This window comes from Lissotriton vulgaris, chromosome 4_1 (assembly GCF_964263255.1).
Source record: "Lissotriton vulgaris chromosome 4_1, aLisVul1.2, whole genome shotgun sequence".
NCBI classification, from domain to species: Eukaryota; Metazoa; Chordata; class Amphibia; order Caudata; family Salamandridae; genus Lissotriton; species Lissotriton vulgaris.
Window position 1 is genome coordinate 1,805,757,303 of NC_141691.1, and position 19,090 is coordinate 1,805,776,392.

The 19,090-nt window shown below is 43.6% G+C and overlaps 1 protein-coding gene across 1 annotated transcript in view; it reads left to right on the forward strand.

The window, feature by feature from the left end:
* The window catches only part of LOC147724582 (fibrocystin-L-like), a 2,246,326-nt gene that overhangs the window by 1,989,993 nt on the left and 237,243 nt on the right, over nt 1-19,090 (forward strand). The window contains exons 72-73 of the mRNA XM_086918063.1: nt 2,267-2,378; nt 2,460-2,576. Coding sequence (XP_086774189.1) covers nt 2,267-2,378; nt 2,460-2,576 — 229 coding nt within the window. The remainder of the gene's footprint in view (nt 1-2,266; nt 2,379-2,459; nt 2,577-19,090) is intronic.

The following is a 19,090-nucleotide window of genomic DNA, read 5'->3' on the forward strand; positions in this document are numbered from 1 at the left end:
GTGTTTTTCAAAGGCTTGCAGCACATGTCCCTCCCAGGCTATATATCATGCCGCAGTGTGATCTAAACCTTGTTCTTACCCTTTAATGTGCGCACGTTTTGAGTCTCTGCACTATTGATGTCTTTGGCTATTGACCATCAAAACTGTTTTTCTTGTGCCCATTACATTGTCCAGGAGTGTCACCAAATTGCAGCCTCTTTCGGCCCACCCTCCCTATACCACCTTCTATCCAGAAAAGCTGGTAACATGCCACCTTCTTTCTGAAGGTTGTGACTCCTTTTCATGTAGACCAGAACTTCACCCTGCCTACCTTCTTTACTCTGCATCACCCATTCAAGGAGGAGGAGAGATCTCACCTTCTGGAGCCAAAAAGAACATTGTCATTCTTTCTTTATTGCACAAGAGTTCTGGGTGGACAATCAACTCTTTGTTGGGTCTGTAAGATCCCATAAACTGACAGTTTCACAATAGATAGTGGCCTGCATCAAGATCTGCTGCGCATTGACCAAGAAGCAACCATCTGAGGGCTTGCATGCTCATTCCACCAGAACCAATGCTGCGACTACTGCGATATTCCACAGAGTCCCTATCCTGAACATGTGCATGGCAGCAACATGGACATATTTGCACTAATTTAACAAACACCACTGTCTAGACAGTCAGGTCTGTAATAATGGACACTTCGCCCATTTGGTCCTGCAGGACTTTCAGTTTTAAACTGGCTCTGTAGACCCAACTCTGGGGAGGCATTGCTTGAGTGTTTATTCTATTGTGAGGAATCTGCAGTTAGGAGTCTCTTTCAGGTGAACAATTTGCTTACCTTCGATAATGCCTTATCAGGTAGTTACTCTATCTTGCCACAGATTACTTACTGGCCCTCCCATCCTTCCCGCTCTGAAAGCCGATTGAGTAAGGGACACCTCTCTCAGGGCCTTAGTATTTCACAGAGTAGTCAGTTCTCATCTGGCGTGAAAAGATGCTAAAGTAACTGATCTCAGCGTGCCGCGGGACGCCTATATGGGTACTGCGCACTTAATTTCCAGCGTGGACCACACTGACACAGAGCTGAACTACGCCACATACTGGTGTGCAGGGCTACTGCTTGAAAACTTCTGGATCCAGTCAGACGCTTGGGGAATATTCTTAAGTAAAGAATCTGTTAAAGTCTCTTCCACATAAAGTATTATCAGAGGTAAGTAAGTTTTTTAACAGTATAGTTTTCAGAATAGTAATTTAAAATCTGACTTTTCCATTAAAGAGGATTTTAAATTGCAGTTCAAATAAGTGGGATGAGTATTTCTTTATCAGCTCCCAAAGGGGAGGTGTAACTTATTAGGTGTAATGAGGAAAGCCAGTGTTAGTCAATGGGCGAGAAAGCCTTTCAACAAATAAGACACGACTTTGGTTTCTTTTTTACTGTCCGAACATGTAAAACCTAAACCGACATATTCTTCTTTTTGAATACCATGCACCCTTCTCTAAGAGGTATTAGGCCTAAAAAGTGGCATAGAAGTTTAGAAAGGATGGTTTAGGTCTGAGAAAAGGTTTATTTTGCCAGGTAACATATACTAGGGACCTATAAGTAAATTAAATAATCCAATCAGGTGTATACCAATTTCACCATGTTTGTAAGGGAGAGTTTATGCACTTTACCACTGGTTGGCAGCAGTAAGGTGCGTAGAGTCCTGAAATCCAACAAAAATGGACTCAGCAAAGGAAGGCAGAAATCTGGAGTGACCATGCAGTAAGGACCTTGTCCAACAACTTCCTATAGATTGCAAGCAGCCCCAGTTTATCATTTTGTGATACTTCTATCATTTGCCATAGTATTGGTGTTCAAGCAACCATTCTATGCACCATGGTTCTTAGGCATTTTTTGCATTTGAAATTGCATCACTAGGTATTCAGCTGACTTTGGGCTCTATTAAAGTCAGGTGGCTGGGATACTCTGTCACAAACATGGCACTTGGTATACAGCGCCCGGGAAATCTGTCACTTTTTGATGGAGTAATCATCCCCAAACTTTAAAAAAGGCCAAAGTGTTTTAAGATTCTATACTAATGAAAATAGAGTTTCAAGAGAATGTATAATGTAAAAGCAAATGTGCTGGAGTTTAATGAAAAATCATGAATTCAGTTGCAATTGAGAACACAGCACTTTATACTTAGTTTGATGTCTAAAATTATCTAAGGTTTATTTAGGATCTTTTTTTCTGTAATACGCGGTTGTTATATGACACTTAGCAAACTAATATTTCTAATTTCAGAGCTCATTGCTCGTGGGAAGCAGTCCCAACTTCAACTGCTCCGATGTCCTCACCAACAGTGATGCCAACATAGAGCTTAGCAGTGCTCACCGCAGCACAAGACCTCCAAAGGGTGAGCTTCTTTGTCAGTGGGAATTGACAATGTTGTAAAATACATGAATATTAAAACTACTTTTCTTTTCTCACACCACAGGCGGTAGAAGTGGGATCTGCTGGCCAACCTTTGCTTCTGGACACAATGGGGCCCCTGAAAATCCCCATGCCGGTCTGGCGACTTACAATGCTATTTCTGGCTTAATGACTGTAGAAGGTAGGTGTGGAGTGTTGTAGCTTTGCTTGTGTTAGTGCCACTCTGATGGCTCTTCGTGATCTTTTGCAAAATCTCTACCCCGTATTTCTAAATGAGTTGACTATACAGATCATGGACATGAGCCACAAATAATATCATGATTGCCCCCCCCCCCGTTTGTACACAGTGTTCAGAGACATTTAAAAATATATTTGGCATAGGAGTGCCTAGACCCCTCCCGACCCCCCCAGAAGTCAAGGTTTTCATTTTGGCATTTTGCCATAGCGGGCATCAGGCATTTTCCCAGGAGGCTGGAAGGGTGGGGGCCGGTTTTGGAGTGGTGCGGTACGGTTTTGCAGCAGTGCTGCAATATCAGCCCCTAGTAACAAAAGCAGCAGTGCTGGAGGACGGTTAAGTTACACAGGAGTGCTTCACACTTGCACCCTTGCTTATCCTGTGCCGCCCCTCCTCCCCACATCGCCAGTCCGATACAATTTCTAGGGCTGCTTTGCATTCTCAGCCTGGCCTGACTAAACCTATGGGTATTTTGCGGTACATGGCAGGGCTGGACTCGGACTGTGCGCTGTGGCCCTTGCTTATGGACACTGGGACACTGGAGCACATGGCCTTAAGCCAAGCATGGTGGGGTTGGATGCAGGGTCTGCAGCAAGCTCCTTTTAGCAATTTCAAAATGGGGGGTTAGTACTGTCGATTTTTTTGCTTTTGCTACTTTATTATTTACTACATTTGTTCTTCTCATTTTTAAAGCGATTTTCACACACCTCGGTTTACTTGCCAACCCAAAGTTGTGGCCCAAAATTGGTCATGGCATCTCATCTTTCCTGTGTGAAAGTTGTTCCACAGCATGACACTCATGAGTTTGAATGCATTAGCAAGTTTCAATCCAGTGAAAAAATACTTCAAGGCCTTCCTCAACAATCACATTTCATGACAAGCATTTGCAATGCAATAGGTCTCGCATTAGTGAAATGCAGATCTATTGTCTATGTAAAAGTAATACAGCAATTTTTTTTAAACTTTGGAGCATATTCCCAAGAATAAGCATATACCTGGAATGCTGAAAAGACTTGCACGCTCAGGGAACATCACCAGATTTAATGCTACACTAACTGGGCACACAAAAGGTTGTGCTCTGTAGTTTCTCATTTTGTACAGTGCACCCTAGATCGGGTGCAAAAGCTGAGCATGTTCTTAGAGCAAACGTTATTCTAGCTGAGGTGTTTGTACAACTTATTTAGCTCAAAACTATTATGAGCACTCGAAAAAAAACAATTTGGATGTATACGGTATTTGTGATGGTTTTTATACCAGCCCGAATGCAGGATTCAGGGCACATTTTTCTTAATCGGATGTTTGCACACCGTACAAATCACAATGCTTAGAGGTATTGTTTTACACATCTAAAACAAGCTCGAATAGCATGTGGCAAACAACATTGGCGTCAATCTGCCTTTGTGCCTGGTTTTACTGATTGGTTCTAAATGGCTGCTAGCCGCTTGTGACGATCTGTTAATAGTGCCCCGATACAAAAACTTCCTCTGTGCTCGACCTTATTAGTTGTATGTGTAGTTTTTTTTATTTTTCTTCATTTGGGATATTCATCGGCCGCAACATATTCTAACTCCTCAAGGTTATTCCAAACATGTGACAAGGAAGAGCCTGCAGAAACACGCCATGTACTCTGTCTATAATTAAGGCTCCCGGTTTTATGGTATTTATTTTTTTGCCAATTACGTCTTTATTTATCCATATTTATTTTTGGGACATTTTTTCTGTATTTATCACTTTTATTTTTGCCACAAGCAAAATACGACGGTACAGCAAGTATTTTTCCACATTTATTTAAAGTGACACTGCACACATGGGCTCGGTTGTTATTGGTCAACACTATACATTCATCTGAAAACTTTGCTATTTGCAGAATGTCCCAAACATAATCAAAAGTGCTATCACAAGCCATTTGTCTCAGAGCCTTACAGTTTCTGTCCTCGGCAGAGTGCCACATCCTCTCCCCCATTGAACACCATACTGCCCCACTGAGAGAAACTCACACTGCCTTCAGCTGCAACCCAATTGTGCCCCACCAGCGCTAAAGCTGTCCTTGGCCATCAGTATGAGGATTGATGTTTTGTGTGTGCAGAAGAGAACAAGCATTTGCAATGCAATTGGTCTCGTATTTACACTAGTTTAAGCTATTGGCATTGTAAATGACAATGCCTTTTATTTATCTGTTTTAAAAACCAAAACATAAATAAAAGATATTGTCATTTACAATGCCAATAGCTCAAACTCAAGTAAAGGTGAGACCTATTGCATTGCAAATGCTTGTTTTTTAAGTGAGTGCTTGAAGTAGGAGGACAGAAAAACACACGCAACAAAGAAAAAACAGTGAAAAATGGTAGTAAAAGCTAATCTGTAGAAAACCAAGGGCATACTCACTCACACGGTAAACGGTGCCTCTCGGCTAAAGAAAGTGCTTGAACTGGAAATAATAAAGTACAGATACTCCCATTCCAGAGTACCTGACCGGAGCAGAGAAACGACTCTCCCATTTACAAAGTATTGCTTCTAAGCAAAGGTGTGCAGTTACTCTGCCTTGAAAATAAAAGACCTGTAGGTTCTCAGTACCCGAGAGTACCTCCTGCCAGTTTAAAGCAGAGGCTGCATGTATTATATGGTGGTTAAAAGAGTTATCAGGCTCCCTGCCATGTTCTAGTCATACGAGTTGCAGACACTGTTCAGGCAAGTTACTGTATTTCTCCCTCCTTACCCCCCGCCAGCCCCCTCCCTGGACGTCACGCAGTCTTTATCCTCCACCACAGTGGTCCCAGGCTTTCCACGCCGCAACCATCAGGGTGTTCATGGTGCCCCAGGGGTTAACGCCCTCCCTCCAAGACACTTCCCGGAGCGAGCTGCGTTTAAAAAGAGGATGAGCTAAAAAAAAAAGGTCTTTTAATTCTGTTTTTACTTTGTAGCATTTGCTGAGTGCTCAACGATAGTGGTCGAATGTCAGACAAAATCCTCTGACAAACTGCTGCCTTCTCCTTTAGAACCGAGAAAATGTTTACATTTTCTTTCTCTAACTACCCAGGGGGAGAATTGAGTAACACTAATCTAGTAACAAGCATATGATGATCATCCTTAGGTGTTAGCAAGTTTTTTTTAGTTTTTTTTTGTTTTGTGGCATATATTTGTATTAAAAAAATAAAAATAAATATCTGTTGCACCAGTTTGCCAGAGTCAGACCTATTGACTTTGCCAGTGCTTGTTTCCTTCGAGGTTATATGTTGTAGTAAATAGCTGGACTGCAAGTGAAGTGACAGAATCGTAGTCTGGCCAGGTGTGGTTTTGATCTGTGGATGACAGATGCAGTCAGTAGGACCTAGCCAGGTGTAATCTTCTTAATTTTCTATCCTGCCCAGCCTGTTCTGGGGATTGAGAACGTCGTGGTGAAAAATGGCTGCATTCTTCGGCTGCCATGCAGATATCTGCAGCCAAGGACAATACATTCTTCAAATACCCTCTGATTCCCTGACGTCCTTGCTGCTGAAATAGCTCATACGGTTAAGCACCAGCTGCTGAAATCTGCTGAAATCTATGTTCACACTGCTATTACGGGTTCCTATCCTGGCTGGTCCACTCAGCCTTTCATCCATGTGAGGTCGATACAAGCCATTGAGTTTAACAACAAAACATCTATTACAGTAGAGAAGCCTGTATGTTATGCTATCTGCTGATACAAAGTTCCCCAGAAAGAGTCTTACTAAATGACTCTTATTGACCTCTCTCTCATAGAGGTAGAAAAGGTGAAAAGTGAACCCTTAGTCGGAATTATAGGGATACCTCACACAAGACACCGGTTGGACAACAGTTGTCATCCCACCCGATGGTCGTCCAGCGTCATCATCGGTATCCTGCCCCTTCGACAAGCTGGCGGTGCAATGCCCGTCAGGCAGCACGGGGTGCTGCACTTTGGTGGAGATCTTTTATTCCTTTGCCGTAGGGTGTGTGCGTGTGAGGGGCCTAAAAAAGTGCAATAGTGAGCGTGAGTGAAGTGGTGTCTAAAAAAAGTCAGTGGAGTCCATTGGGTGAAATTTTAATGACATGGCTCACTGCTTTATTAAAAATTAAGGGGTATTGAGGTGAGACAATTAGGTATCCAACCTCATTCAACCCTTAGTGCAGGTGTGGTCGACATGTTTCTTGCCGCTAAGGCAATTCTTCAGGACCAAAACAGTGCTCATATAATTGCTCAAAGATTTCTCAATTGTAGGAGAAATCTAGGATACGACCTGGGTTAGTGTCGTAGGATCAACCCTCCATTGGGAACCCGTAGTCTCCGGTAGGAGATCCCCTAGGCTGACCTGGTGGGGCCAGAACTGTATGTGAAATACCTTGTCAGTGGCTGGCAGAGGGCATCCGGCTGTCCTGCGATCTTCTCGACGTGGGTGGGGTAGGTGACTAGATGCCCTCTGCCAGCAACTGACAAGGTATTTCACATACAGTTCTGGCCCCACCAGGTCAGCCTAGGGGATCTCCTACCGGAGACTACGGGTTCCCAATGGAGGGTTGATCCTACGACACTAACCCAGGTCGTATCCTAGATTTCTCCTACAATTGAGAAATCTTTGAGCAATTATATGAGCACTGTTTTGGTCCTGAAGAATTGCCTTAGCGGCAAGAAACATGTCGACCACACCTGCACTAAGGGTTGTATGAGGTTGGATACCTAATTGTCTCACCTCAATACCCCTTAATTTTTAATAAAGCAGTGAGCCATGTCATTAAAATTTCACCCAATGGACTCCACTGACTTTTTTTAGACACCACTTCACTCACGCTCACTATTGCACTTTTTTAGGCCCCTCACACGCACACACCCTACGGCAAAGGAATAAAAGATCTCCACCAAAGTGCAGCACCCCGTGCTGCCCGACGGGCATTGCACCGCCAGCTTGTCGAAGGGGCAGGATACCGATGATGACGCTGGACGACCATCGGGTGGGATGACAACTGTTGTCCAACCGGTGTCTTGTGTGAGGTATCCCTATAAATCCGACTAAGGGTTCACTTTTCACCTTTTCTACCCCTATGAGAGAGAGGTCAATAAGAGTCATTTAGTAAGACTCTTTCTGGGGAACTTTGTACTTTTTTGTTGTATAGTTCTTGTTAGGACATTACACTGGACCCCATTAAAAATTGTCCGCTTAATTTTCCCCTTTTTGTGATAATGCTATCTGCTGACCCAGCTGGAGGGTGGTCTTATTGTCTGTGGACCAGGTGCTGCTTAGTATGGCACATGCCATGTGTGATCTTGTTGTCTGACTGCCATGTGTAGCCTGGTTGGAGGTTACATCACCAGGGTTTGCCTTGTTCCCCAGATAAAATGTGTGGCCAGCTTGAAGGGGGCTTGCCCCGTTGCAATCGTCCTGCCTTCTGCCAATCGTAGCTGCCTTAAATTGGGCACGCCGTGTGTGTTCTTGTTTTCAGACTGCCACGGGTTGCTAAGCAGGTCACGTGCCAGGTGTGAGCATGTTGTCTCTGACTCCTCGTGGTGAGGTCTACTGTCCAGAGCGACTGTTGCTCTTCTCTGCCTGGCATTTCTTAACAGCGTGTAGGAGGAGACTGCTCACATTCCAGAGAGAGCTCCTGCTCATTTTGTCATATATGAAGGAGCCGAGGCTGCTGCCATTGTTAAACCAGAATTGCGTCCCGCTATTTTAAAAACAATTGTTTGGTGCACGGATGCACACATTCCTAATTGCCCTTAGAGACGGCTAATACTAGAAACCTTTAAGTGAACATCAGCCTAATGAGCAGCACGCTGACAGAGGAGATCACGTCAGAACAGTTTGCAGATGTCTGACGCGCATCCGCCATTGTAAAAGTTAAAATGCACACATGATGTTTTCTTGGCGGTATTACGAGCCATACATGTGCCCGAGTGCCTTTTTTAGTGACCAAAGTGAAAAATCGGGAAGGAAGAGGTATGCAATAGCAACGAACAGAAGCAGGCACGCCGCCATTGTTTGTGCTGAGCTGGTGGAGGAGCGTCTTGTGCCTGCTAGCATGCGATCGCAAGAACACTGTTCATGCTGAGCTGGTTAAGAAAAAGAAAGGTATGGGGCAGCGTTCCGCATGGTAAGTAATAAAAGAAAGGTGCAACCACCATAATTCTTGCCCAGGCGTGCGCGCTGCCTACATAAACCTAAGAAGTCCCCAAACGAAGACATAAACACCTAAGGTGTAATTATAAAAAGGTATTTAGGCAGTGCTACATCCGGCCAAAACGGAAACTTACAGGAGGGACATAAAGGGAGGGTTACCCACTGGCAAACAAGTTTTCGTGAAGGACAGTAACAGAGCCAAATAGCAAGCTGCAGGCAAGCAGCAGGCAGGATTACTCTCACTATAGTTTAAAGTTTATTTTTATTTGCATAGTTAATTAAAACCATTGCAAAGTATATTACAAAATTCTTAAAACATCATTGTTTAAAACTCTTAAAATAGGTCATGAAATGAATTCTTCATTGAGCTGGAGGAACATGGCGGCGGGCTGACGCCGGTCGCAGGTGCCCTGGATGCAGCTAGGCAAAATGCCCATTTTAACTAGTCTTCTTCTGTTGTAGACAGGAGTGATCCTGAGGGTGAGAGCGGATGGGCGTTCTTTGTACCTGGTGAACGGCTAGCGGTTGATTTTCCTGTTCTTCTTTTCGTTTCCTTGTTTTTCCCGCTGCTGCGGTCCTGGGAGCCATGCTCTAGGACCTGGAGGCAAAACCTGCATGGGGACGGAGTTGGAGTCTCGTGCTCTCGAAGTGTGTGAAGAGTTCGGAGGACACCGTGCGAGGCTCTGGAGGAAAAACCAGGCGGCAGCGGCGAAAATCGACTTTCGTGTCCCAGAGTGGAGAGGTGTTGGTGCGACCCGGTCAGTGGCGGTAGGGGGGGGCTCAACGTGGCAAAAGATTCAGAGCTGCCTACAAGTAAGAAGTGAGTCTCTGGGTTGTCAGACTCTGCCCATGGAATAGGACTTTCCTGTTGAATACGGGGGGAGAGAGACCGCTTCCAGCAATTCCAGTTAGGAATAGGTATCAGTTACGCTCCCAGTTCGAATTAAAAAGTAAATACACACACAAGTGGCCTTGGGGCGAGGTATAGGGTTTGGGGGAGATGTGGTCCCATTGACACCTCTGAAGAAGAAAAAAAGCATGAAGGCCGGGGAGCTTAAAAAAAGTAAGGTATTTAAAGATCCTGCTCCCTCCCTCAAAACTACACCTTCGCCTAAATCGTACTTTAAGATCGTGGAACAGGTGACCATCTCAAAGGGACTGAAAACTCCTTTAGAATCCATCTCTAAACAATGCTCCCCTGCCACCTCTACCAAAAATTGATTTTTACCCTTATCCTGTGATTCCGATATTGAAGGAGAGAATGTGTCCCCCGTTACAGAGCCGCCAGGTTCTTTGGCTCCATTGGTCACCAACACACCCTTCCAGAACTTGGGTCCTGTGCTTAGTGCCAACAGCGATATTAATACTCAGGCAGGCCCTCTATCAACTTTTCCCTTGGGCAATGATGCAGACGGTCAAATTGAAATGAGTCAAGGTGATTTTAGAACAGGGGAGACTGTATTTATATCTGACAATCCGGATGGGGGAATTGCAGTTGGAATTGTTGTTACAGTCTCTTAGGGGATCTACTCTCTAAATTTGAGATCTCTGAAGCCAATTAGAAAGGAATCCACAAGAAGTGTGAAACCTGGAGTCTAAATTAGATGACATCTGCAAACATACTAGGGTCCTAGAGTCAGAAGTGGAGGCTCTTACTGAAGTAGTTCAGGGGAACACAAAAAGCATTGAGAGCCTGAAGATACAGAATAAATCACTTCAAATGGATATTGAGAGGTTGGAGATGCAAGCCAGAAGGAACAATTTAAGATTCTTGAAAATTCCGGAAGGGGCAGAGAGCGGGGATGTTAAAGCCTTCATCTGCAAACTCCTTAGAGAGGGAGTATTGAAACATAGGTAAGATATGGATCTGGAGAAAGAAATTCAGAGGGCCCACAGAGATCCCTATAGGCTGCACTCCGATAGGAAAGCTCCTAGGTAGATCTTAGTTAATTTTCAAACTTGCGCAGTTAAGGAGCTGATATTGGGAAGAGCGGTACCTGACATGGCACTCCAGTTTGATTCCGTGATCTCAAATTCGCTCTGATGTGGGTAGAATAACTGCTCAAAGACAATGGGAGTTGGGTTCCAGAATGCCCGAGCTAAGGAGCTTGGGGGCACATGTCCAGATGAAGTTTACTGCGCTTTTGAAGGTGATGTGGAGAAATAGGCTCCACAACTTCAGCCCTCCCCAAGAAGTTGATACCTTCTTGATTCTAATGAAAGAAAATTCCCATTAGGCTCTCATTAAGCTGTGTTGTTGGAGCTGTAGCTGAGAAAATTCGCTGCACACTACTTGTTCTCCCCTCCCTCTATATGGTAAAAGAAACAGGAGGGAAAAAAATGAAATGAAAAGAGTAGAGTCACAAAAGAGTAAAAAGAAAAAAAATGAGGGAAATAAATAATCTAAAAAATAAAAAAAATAAAAAAGGGGGAGAAGTATGCACAATGTCCAAAGGGTTCACTTCTTATTAGCTATTAGGTACTATACTTAATTTCACACATATTAGGATTTTGTGCTGGTGCTGGCTCAAGGGTGGTCCTGAATAGGTGACAATGATCGCCAAAGGAAAGAACGGGGGGTTCCTCATGGGGTGGTGGGGGGGGGGTATGGGGGAGAGGGAGTAATGTGGGAAAAATAAAAAATAAAATTATCAACTAAAAGTAAAAGAAAGTATAACATCAGTTTGGGTAATGAATTTTGTTCGCTGGGAAACCTTAAAAAATGAATAGTATCAATAAAATTAAACTAATACGTTGGAACGTGAATGGTTTAAGAGATGGGAGGAAACTGTCTAGAGTGAGTGAATTTCTTAACAATTGCAAGGCTCATATTTGTTTCTTAGAGGAAACCCATTTAGAAGCTTATGAGTGTAGGTTGGGGTTCGGTAAGCTTAGATGGGTCCAGAAGGGCCATTATTCTGAACAAAGGGGCAGCACCAGGGGAGTTGCAATAATAATTAGTAGCAATTCGGGGATAAAGGTTGAAAAGTCTGAAACGGACCAATCCAGGAGATGGCTGGTGGCTACTCTATCAATATATGGTTCTCCCTTGGTGTGTGCAGTGTACTATGGGCTGAAGCAAGACAATCCAGGGGCCCTCTTAAAGTTAAAGGTGAGCCTTTTGGTTACATCAACACCTATCATTTTAGGGGGAGGTTTCAATTTGGTATTTGATGAGTTATTAGATCGTATCTCTAAAACCAAATATATCATTCCCCGTAAATCACACGTGGAGCTTAAAAATATTATAAAAGAATTTAGTCTACTAGACATATGGAGAGTAAAACATGGAAGTAAAAGGTATTTTTCTTTTTATAGCAAGAAATACAGACATCACTCTAGAATCAATTTTTTCCTGTTGGATCAGACCACCTTCTCAGAAGTAGAATCAATCTCCTATATTCCAGCTATTCTCTCAGACCATTCAGCTGTGGAATTGGTGGTTATTCTCAAGAAGAAAAAAATGTCAGAGAAGGTGGACTTTGGATAGATCCCTAATATTAAAGGAGGTGGTAAAGGTAGAATTAGCAGTCCAATCAGAGGAATATTTTAGGCACAATCAGGGTACTACAAATGATCAGACAGTCTGGGAGGCTTTTTAGGCAGTTCTAAGAGGCGTGTTAAGCTTGTTGATGATTAGAAAAAATAAATCTATGACAAGGCTGGAGGAAGAACGGCTCTGTGAGATAAAGGAAAAAGAGCAGGAGCTGCAGAGGGCTTCAGTAGTCTCCCAAAACTTAGTGCCATGTCTGCAAATTGAGTTAGAGGTACTTCGGGCAGAATTCCTGGATAGGATTTTAAAGGATAGGTGGGATGTTAGTAAGCTCCAAAATCTTTCCTATGGGGAAAGATGTGGTTCTCTTTTGGCATGGAAGGACAGGGCAGACAGGGCAAGGAATCAGATAAAAAGTATATCTCAAAGAAGTACAGGAACCATCCTACATGGCGATGATCAGATCCGGGAGGAGGCCAGAGCATTCATGCAGGATCTGTATAAGGAAGACTTCAATTTTAGACCTCAGAAAGCTAAAGAGTGGTTAAATCAGCTAGACCTTCCCCATTTGTCTGAAGCAGATAGGGCCTTTTTACATTCTGGTATAACAGAGGGCGAAGTAGAAGCTCAGTTGAAGAAAATGGCTAAAGGTAAAGCTGCCGGCCCGGATGGGCTTCCTACTGAAGTATACCTTGAGATATCCGATAAAGTTGTGCCTCCCTTAAAAAAACCTTTTTAACCGAATATATATGCTGGGTGAGGCTATCCCAAAGTCCTGGTCTGAAACTACAGTAAGTTTGATTTTGAAAGCCAACAAGGATCTGTTAAAAATTGAGTCATATAGACCAATTTCTCTTTTAAGCATTGACTATAAAATCTTTGCTAGTGTTAGCCGCTAGGACTGCAAAAATCATTAAAACGATAATACATCAGAATCAAAGGAGCTTATCCCTGGTAGTCAGCTGAATGAGCTTACTTTCAAAGCTATTGGGGCAATAGATGTGGCGATAGATAAGAAACTCCCCCTAACATTAGTTGCCATTGATGCCGCTAAGGCTTTTGACCAGGTGAGCTGGTCATATCTTTGGGAATCCCTCTATAGTTTTGGATTCCCTAGTAATTTTGAAGTTTGCAGTTAGATCTCTCTACTCTGGTCCACAAGCAAAAATCCTAGTCAACGGAGCACTGACAGATTGGGTTACTATCTCCCGAGGCACCAGGCAGGGGTGCCCTCTGTCACCTCTATTGTTCAATCTATACATTGAACCCTTTGTGTGCTGGCTCAGGACTGATCCTCTGAGTAAACCTTTTTTGAAATTTCGGATCTTAAATTGAAATTTGCCTTGTATGCGGATGATCTGCTTATGTACACAACTTATCCCGTAGAAGCTATCCCTAGACTAGTAGAGCAGGCTGAACTATTTGGGGAAATCTCGGGTTAGAGTATAATTAAAGACAAGACTGAAATCATGGAATGGAACCAAGGCACCGAAGCACAGGGAATTAAGTCCCAAATGAGGTATCTTGGGATCCAATTAGCACAGGAAATAGATGACATACCCAAGATTAACTGGAGTAGGGTTTTTAAGGATGTCTGTAGCTTGTTACTGCAGTTGTCAAGCCTCCCTTTAAACATATTTGGGAGGGTAAATCTTATAAAAATGATCATCCTGCCAAAGATAACCTTTTTATTCAACTCAATCCCATTATCCTTTAATGCTTCAGATATTGCAAAACTTCAGGGAAAAATCGGCTCCTTTATTTGGAATACCAAGTCCCCTCGAATTGCTTGGAAAAAGCTTAGGAGAAACTTAAATAGGGGTGGTCTAGCTCTACTGGACCTACTTAATTACTGCCATGTGTTCCATTTTAAAAACTTTAGAATCCTGGCCAATAAGCTTTTTCCGTCCTCATTGGGTCTACTGTTTCAGGCATTATTACATGATATCCCCAGGGGCAGGAGTTTTTTCTTTTTAAATTCGGGGACCCCAAGTTTTATAAAAAATTCAGGCTTAAGGTCCTGGGGGCTGCACTAAAAAACTGGATTTACATTAGGAAGAGCCTTAAATTCCCTTATTACACATGCCAGGCTCCAATCTGGGACTCCCCAGGCACCCCGGCTTGTCTTAGAGATCAACTCTCCCAGCCACTGAAACTGGCAGGTATTCAATCTTGGGGTGATCTCCAGAGCGACTTACAGCTGATGAGCTGGGAGTCTCTTTCTGGTATAACCGGGGGTACTCTCACGAGATTTAAGTACTATCAATTGTCGGGGTGGTGGGCAACGCAGTCCTGGGAACACGAAGAAGCGAGCCCAAGATTCAACTCGGTTTTCAGAAGGGGAGGCTGGAAACGGGAGATCTCGTTTTGGTATAAGGCCCTGCACACATATCCATAATTTAGGGGATATCTGGGGCGACTCCTTCACTATGCTACAGGCAGTAGTTAAACCAGCTGCTCTCAAGAGAAACCACCTCTATATGGCTTACAGGGTATACTGGACCCCGGGGAAATTACCTAAGGTGACGGGGCCTGAATATCACTGCCCCAGGTGTAAACACCCCGCTGCTGATGATCTCCATATGTTTAAAAACTGCCTGAAGATTATCTGTTATTGGGCGGGGGTACAACATTTTTTGGAAGACGTGCTCCATCAACAAGTAGAGGTCAACCCTAGGACAATTCTTCTTGGCCTGACGACAAACTATCGCTTGAAAGATCCAGCATCTACATTTATTTTTTATGTTTCAATTTTGGTGAGGAGAGGGATATGTAGGGCCTGGAAATCTGTAAACCCCCCAACATTTGCGGAATGTTTGAAACATATTATTTTTACAAGTGAATCAGATATGGCCTGCAACAGTACGAGCCCTGACAAGATTTAGGCGGCCCTAGTGGCCTGGCGAAATCGGTAAAGGAGGTCCTATGGTTTTGCCTGGGTTCTGTCGGTCCTTTTCTCCCAAGTAACATATGGTTTCGTAGATGGTGTGAACAGGAGTGGATCAAAGAAACAGTCCTGGCTTGGGGGAACCCCATATCTTTATCGTTGAAGGCCTAATACCAGTGTCGGAGCTGGTTGGCTAAATGAGGAGAGCTGGAGGAATCCCATCAAGAATGCCCACTATGGTGTATGAGGTCCAAAAAAAAAAAAAAAAGGTCATGAAATAGGAAATTCCTTACAATTAAAGAGAGAACTCAGTAATACTGGTTGAAGCACACTTATTTACACTAACTGCTGGACAGTGCTGATCTCCGTATTAAATTGCTCTCGTCCTGTTCAACCATATACTGTGTTTGCCACAGGGACTCTGCTTGCACAACGATGTACCACTGGTGCTAGATGGACATGTTCAATAAGATGTCATTAGGTCCTATTGTCCATCTGCTGATCGGCCTGAGTCTGTAGCATTCTCCACCAGTTTTGGCATTCTCTGTTCGGCCACTGTCAGAAATATCACAAATCTGCAGTTTAATTTGGTGTTTGACTGATTCAGGCAGGTGAGCACCGCTTGCCTTCTGGTGCTGATCCCTTTTTGCTTAAATTGTTCTTTAAGAAGCAGTTGGGGTGCTTGTTGCAGCTCTTCACATTGACAGATTACATGAAGGATGTCACCATTATTGGAATTACATAGCCTGCAGACCTCATTGCCGTCTTTCCTCGACCATGGTGGTAGGTGCCCTGTGTATGACAGAATCCCTAGTCTGTACTTTAGAAAGTTCATTTGTATGGCTTTAGGTTAACCCTGGTTAAAATATATTTGTGGAGTTAATGATTTGTAGGAATTTAGGGTCACACATACATGCGATCTTTTTGAGAATAGTCCCTTATCCTCCAATAAGGAGAGTGATTTAAACATTTTTCAGACTATATTTTTGAAAGTGCTAAGCCCAAGTTGTTTGTCCCAGAGCTCTGAGAGTTTAGTGACTTCCAAGGCTAACTGAAGGTAATTTCTTGCCTCAGAAGCGTCCCTGCTTTGTATATCGCTCCATAGCAGAGAGCTTAGTGTGTTTGTGGTGGCGCTTCTTAGTTTATGCCAACAGATGATGTATGCCCCGTACCTGGCTAAATCTTGTTTTTGCAGGCCAAACTCCAGTCTTATTTTGAGCCGGAGATGTGTAAGGCGGGAGCGAGAACATTGTTCTATAGGCGTTGACCTGTATGCTAGCCAGGAATCTCTTCCCTGCATTGCCTCGCTACCATAGGTGATTGAGGGAAGCAGTTTCGCCTGAATTACCTTCAGAAACGGGGTCATAGTCGCACCCATCAGTTGGGTTGGCAAATTTTTCATCATCAGGGCAATCAATAAGCCTCTCCTTCTTATTTCCTGCTTCTGGTGCGCGAAAGAGCCTTCTTTGTCCAATGTGACTCCCAGGTATTTGTACTCACAAGTTGGCTCAATTTTTATGCCACCAAGGGACCAGCTCTTCTGTTGTTTTTTGTTGGTGTTAATTGACATTGTACGTGTCTTGCTGAGGTTTATTTTTGAGTTGTTTTCCATGGCGTATTTCTGCATTTCAGTCAGAAGTCGTTGGAGGCCAATGTAGGTGTGACTGAGTAGCACTACGTCGTCTGCATACAAAAGGTTGCTCAAGGTTTTCCCTCCTATCCTCAGTGAGTGGGAATTACAGGCATCAAGCACTTTCGGTAGGTCCGCCATAAAAAGATTGAACAAGGTTGGTGAAAGCACAGACCCTTGTTTCAATCCTTTAGTAGTTGGTACTTTTGAGGACAGGTTGGTGCCACTTCCTAGTTTCACCTGCACCCAGGTGTCCGTGTGGAGGAGCATCAGCATGTTTAGGGTCAACTGTGGTAGGCCCCATTGGGCCAGATTCCCCCATAGTCTACCTCTTCCGATGTTATCGAATGCGGGACTGAAGTCGATATAACACAAATGTAAGGGAATCTTAGGTGATTTTGCTGCGTCGATTATTAATGAAATGGCAAGGAGGTTTGTTGATGTTCCAGTCGTTTCTCGGAAGCCTGTCTGATTCAGCGGTATTATCAGATTTGACTCAGCTCCTCTAGTATGGTGCCGGCAAAATATTTCGCCTCGTTATCAATAAGGGGTACTAGGCGGTAGTTGTTTGGGTCAGCATTGTCTCCTTTTTTGTAGATTGGAACAATCGCCAAACCCTTCCAGGATTATGGAATTCTGTTTAGTAACCTGATTTCCAAGAATAAAAGTTGCATGTCAGTCCACTCTTTGTTCTTTGCTTTATAGAGGGCAGATGGAATGCCATTTGGTCCCGGGGCACCTTCTTTCCTGCCTTTGGCTATCTGCTTTTTAATTAAGTCTGACTGCTGGCACCTCAATATCTCTGAGAGGTTGGTGTTTATGCCAGAAAAGGCCTGTCCCCGTGTCTCTAGCGTACCCGTTTTCCCATTTCTCCGTGGAATCTTGCTTGTCCCCGTTTGGGCTCCTAGATGCTCTGTGTGGTCGTTGAAGTGACTGGAGAGGTATTTTATCTAGGTCTCTTCAGTGATGTGAGATCCTATTTCTTTGTGCTGCGGACGCATGATCCCATTTACTGTTTCCCAGAAGTGGGCACTATTTTACTGTTAATGTCGTATAGGAGATTAGCCCATGCTTTTTTTTCACCATCTCTCTTGATGCTCCATTTTAGTTGTTTGAGAGCTGCCCTTTGATGTTTCAACACTACTCGTAAGCTGACGTTTTTAGGGGCTTTTCTCAGCTTGCGTAGAGTCAAGTTTACTGATCTTTTAAGTTTCCTTAATTGTACTCTCTGTTCTTTCTTTAAATAATTTTTGCTACCCTCTTTGCGAAGGTTGTTTTTTGAGAGGAAAGTAGCTGCAATCTGTTTTTTGCAGTATTGCAGTAAAGTGAGCCCAATCAGTGATGTGCCCGGCTGCAGTCGATGCTTGGATATCGAAAAGTTGAAGTGCAGCTTCGGCTTGAAGGTTCGTATTGGCAGTCGTGCATTTGATCCTTTTTTGATTCAAGGAGTGAATCAGCCCCATAGTTGTATCTGGCCTAATTAAGGTTGTCGTATTTGATATTATATGACATTTCTGGGGGCAATGGTTGCTCTCACCCTTATCGCCCATTCTGAACCCCGAGATATAAGGGAACAGCGCAAGGCTTGTGAAGGTGTAGTCCAGAATAGAGCTTGTTGTGGTTGAGTAAAAGGAATTGAATGGAGGAGAGTCTGCCGGGAATCTCCCATTCAGTGCCCAAAGGTTTTGGTGTTCTAAGTCATTAAGGAAGCGACTATTGCGACGTTTTTTCCTGTCCAGAAGGACGCTTTACAGTAGTATATTATAAAGTCTGGTTAGAGCCAGTACCTACTCCCCTTATGCTGAGCCAATTAGATCTTGATTTCGGTCCCCTGTCAGAAGGAAGAGTGGATTTTCCATCTAGGTAACGTACTCGGCCAGTTGATTAGTGATTTTAATTGAATCTTTTGCTTTTTTTTTGGATGTACATATGAGTTGATAATGCATACCTCCACTTCTTTTTCTTCAAGGACTATTCTTATTTTAACTGCTAGTGTTGTATTTTAAGTTGAGCCCATAAGGGTTGCTGACGCTATTGTTGTGGTGGAGACATAGGTAGCCAATCCACCTGAGTGATGGCCGAACCTACTGGTCCTTGAGGCTGGTGTGGCAAAACATGTGTAGCCCTTGATGTGCTGTGGTTCTTGGAGCGTTATTATATCAAAAAGGGAGACGTAGTACAGAAAATCTGGGTCGTCTATTTTTGTAGTTAATCCGTTAATGTTCCAAGAGCATAAGCCTAGGGTTGGTTCCCTTCCCCCACTACAAACTCTATCTTGTAAGTACCGTCAGTCCTCCTCGGAGCGTATGATGATGGTGCAGGACAGTGCTTCCCTTA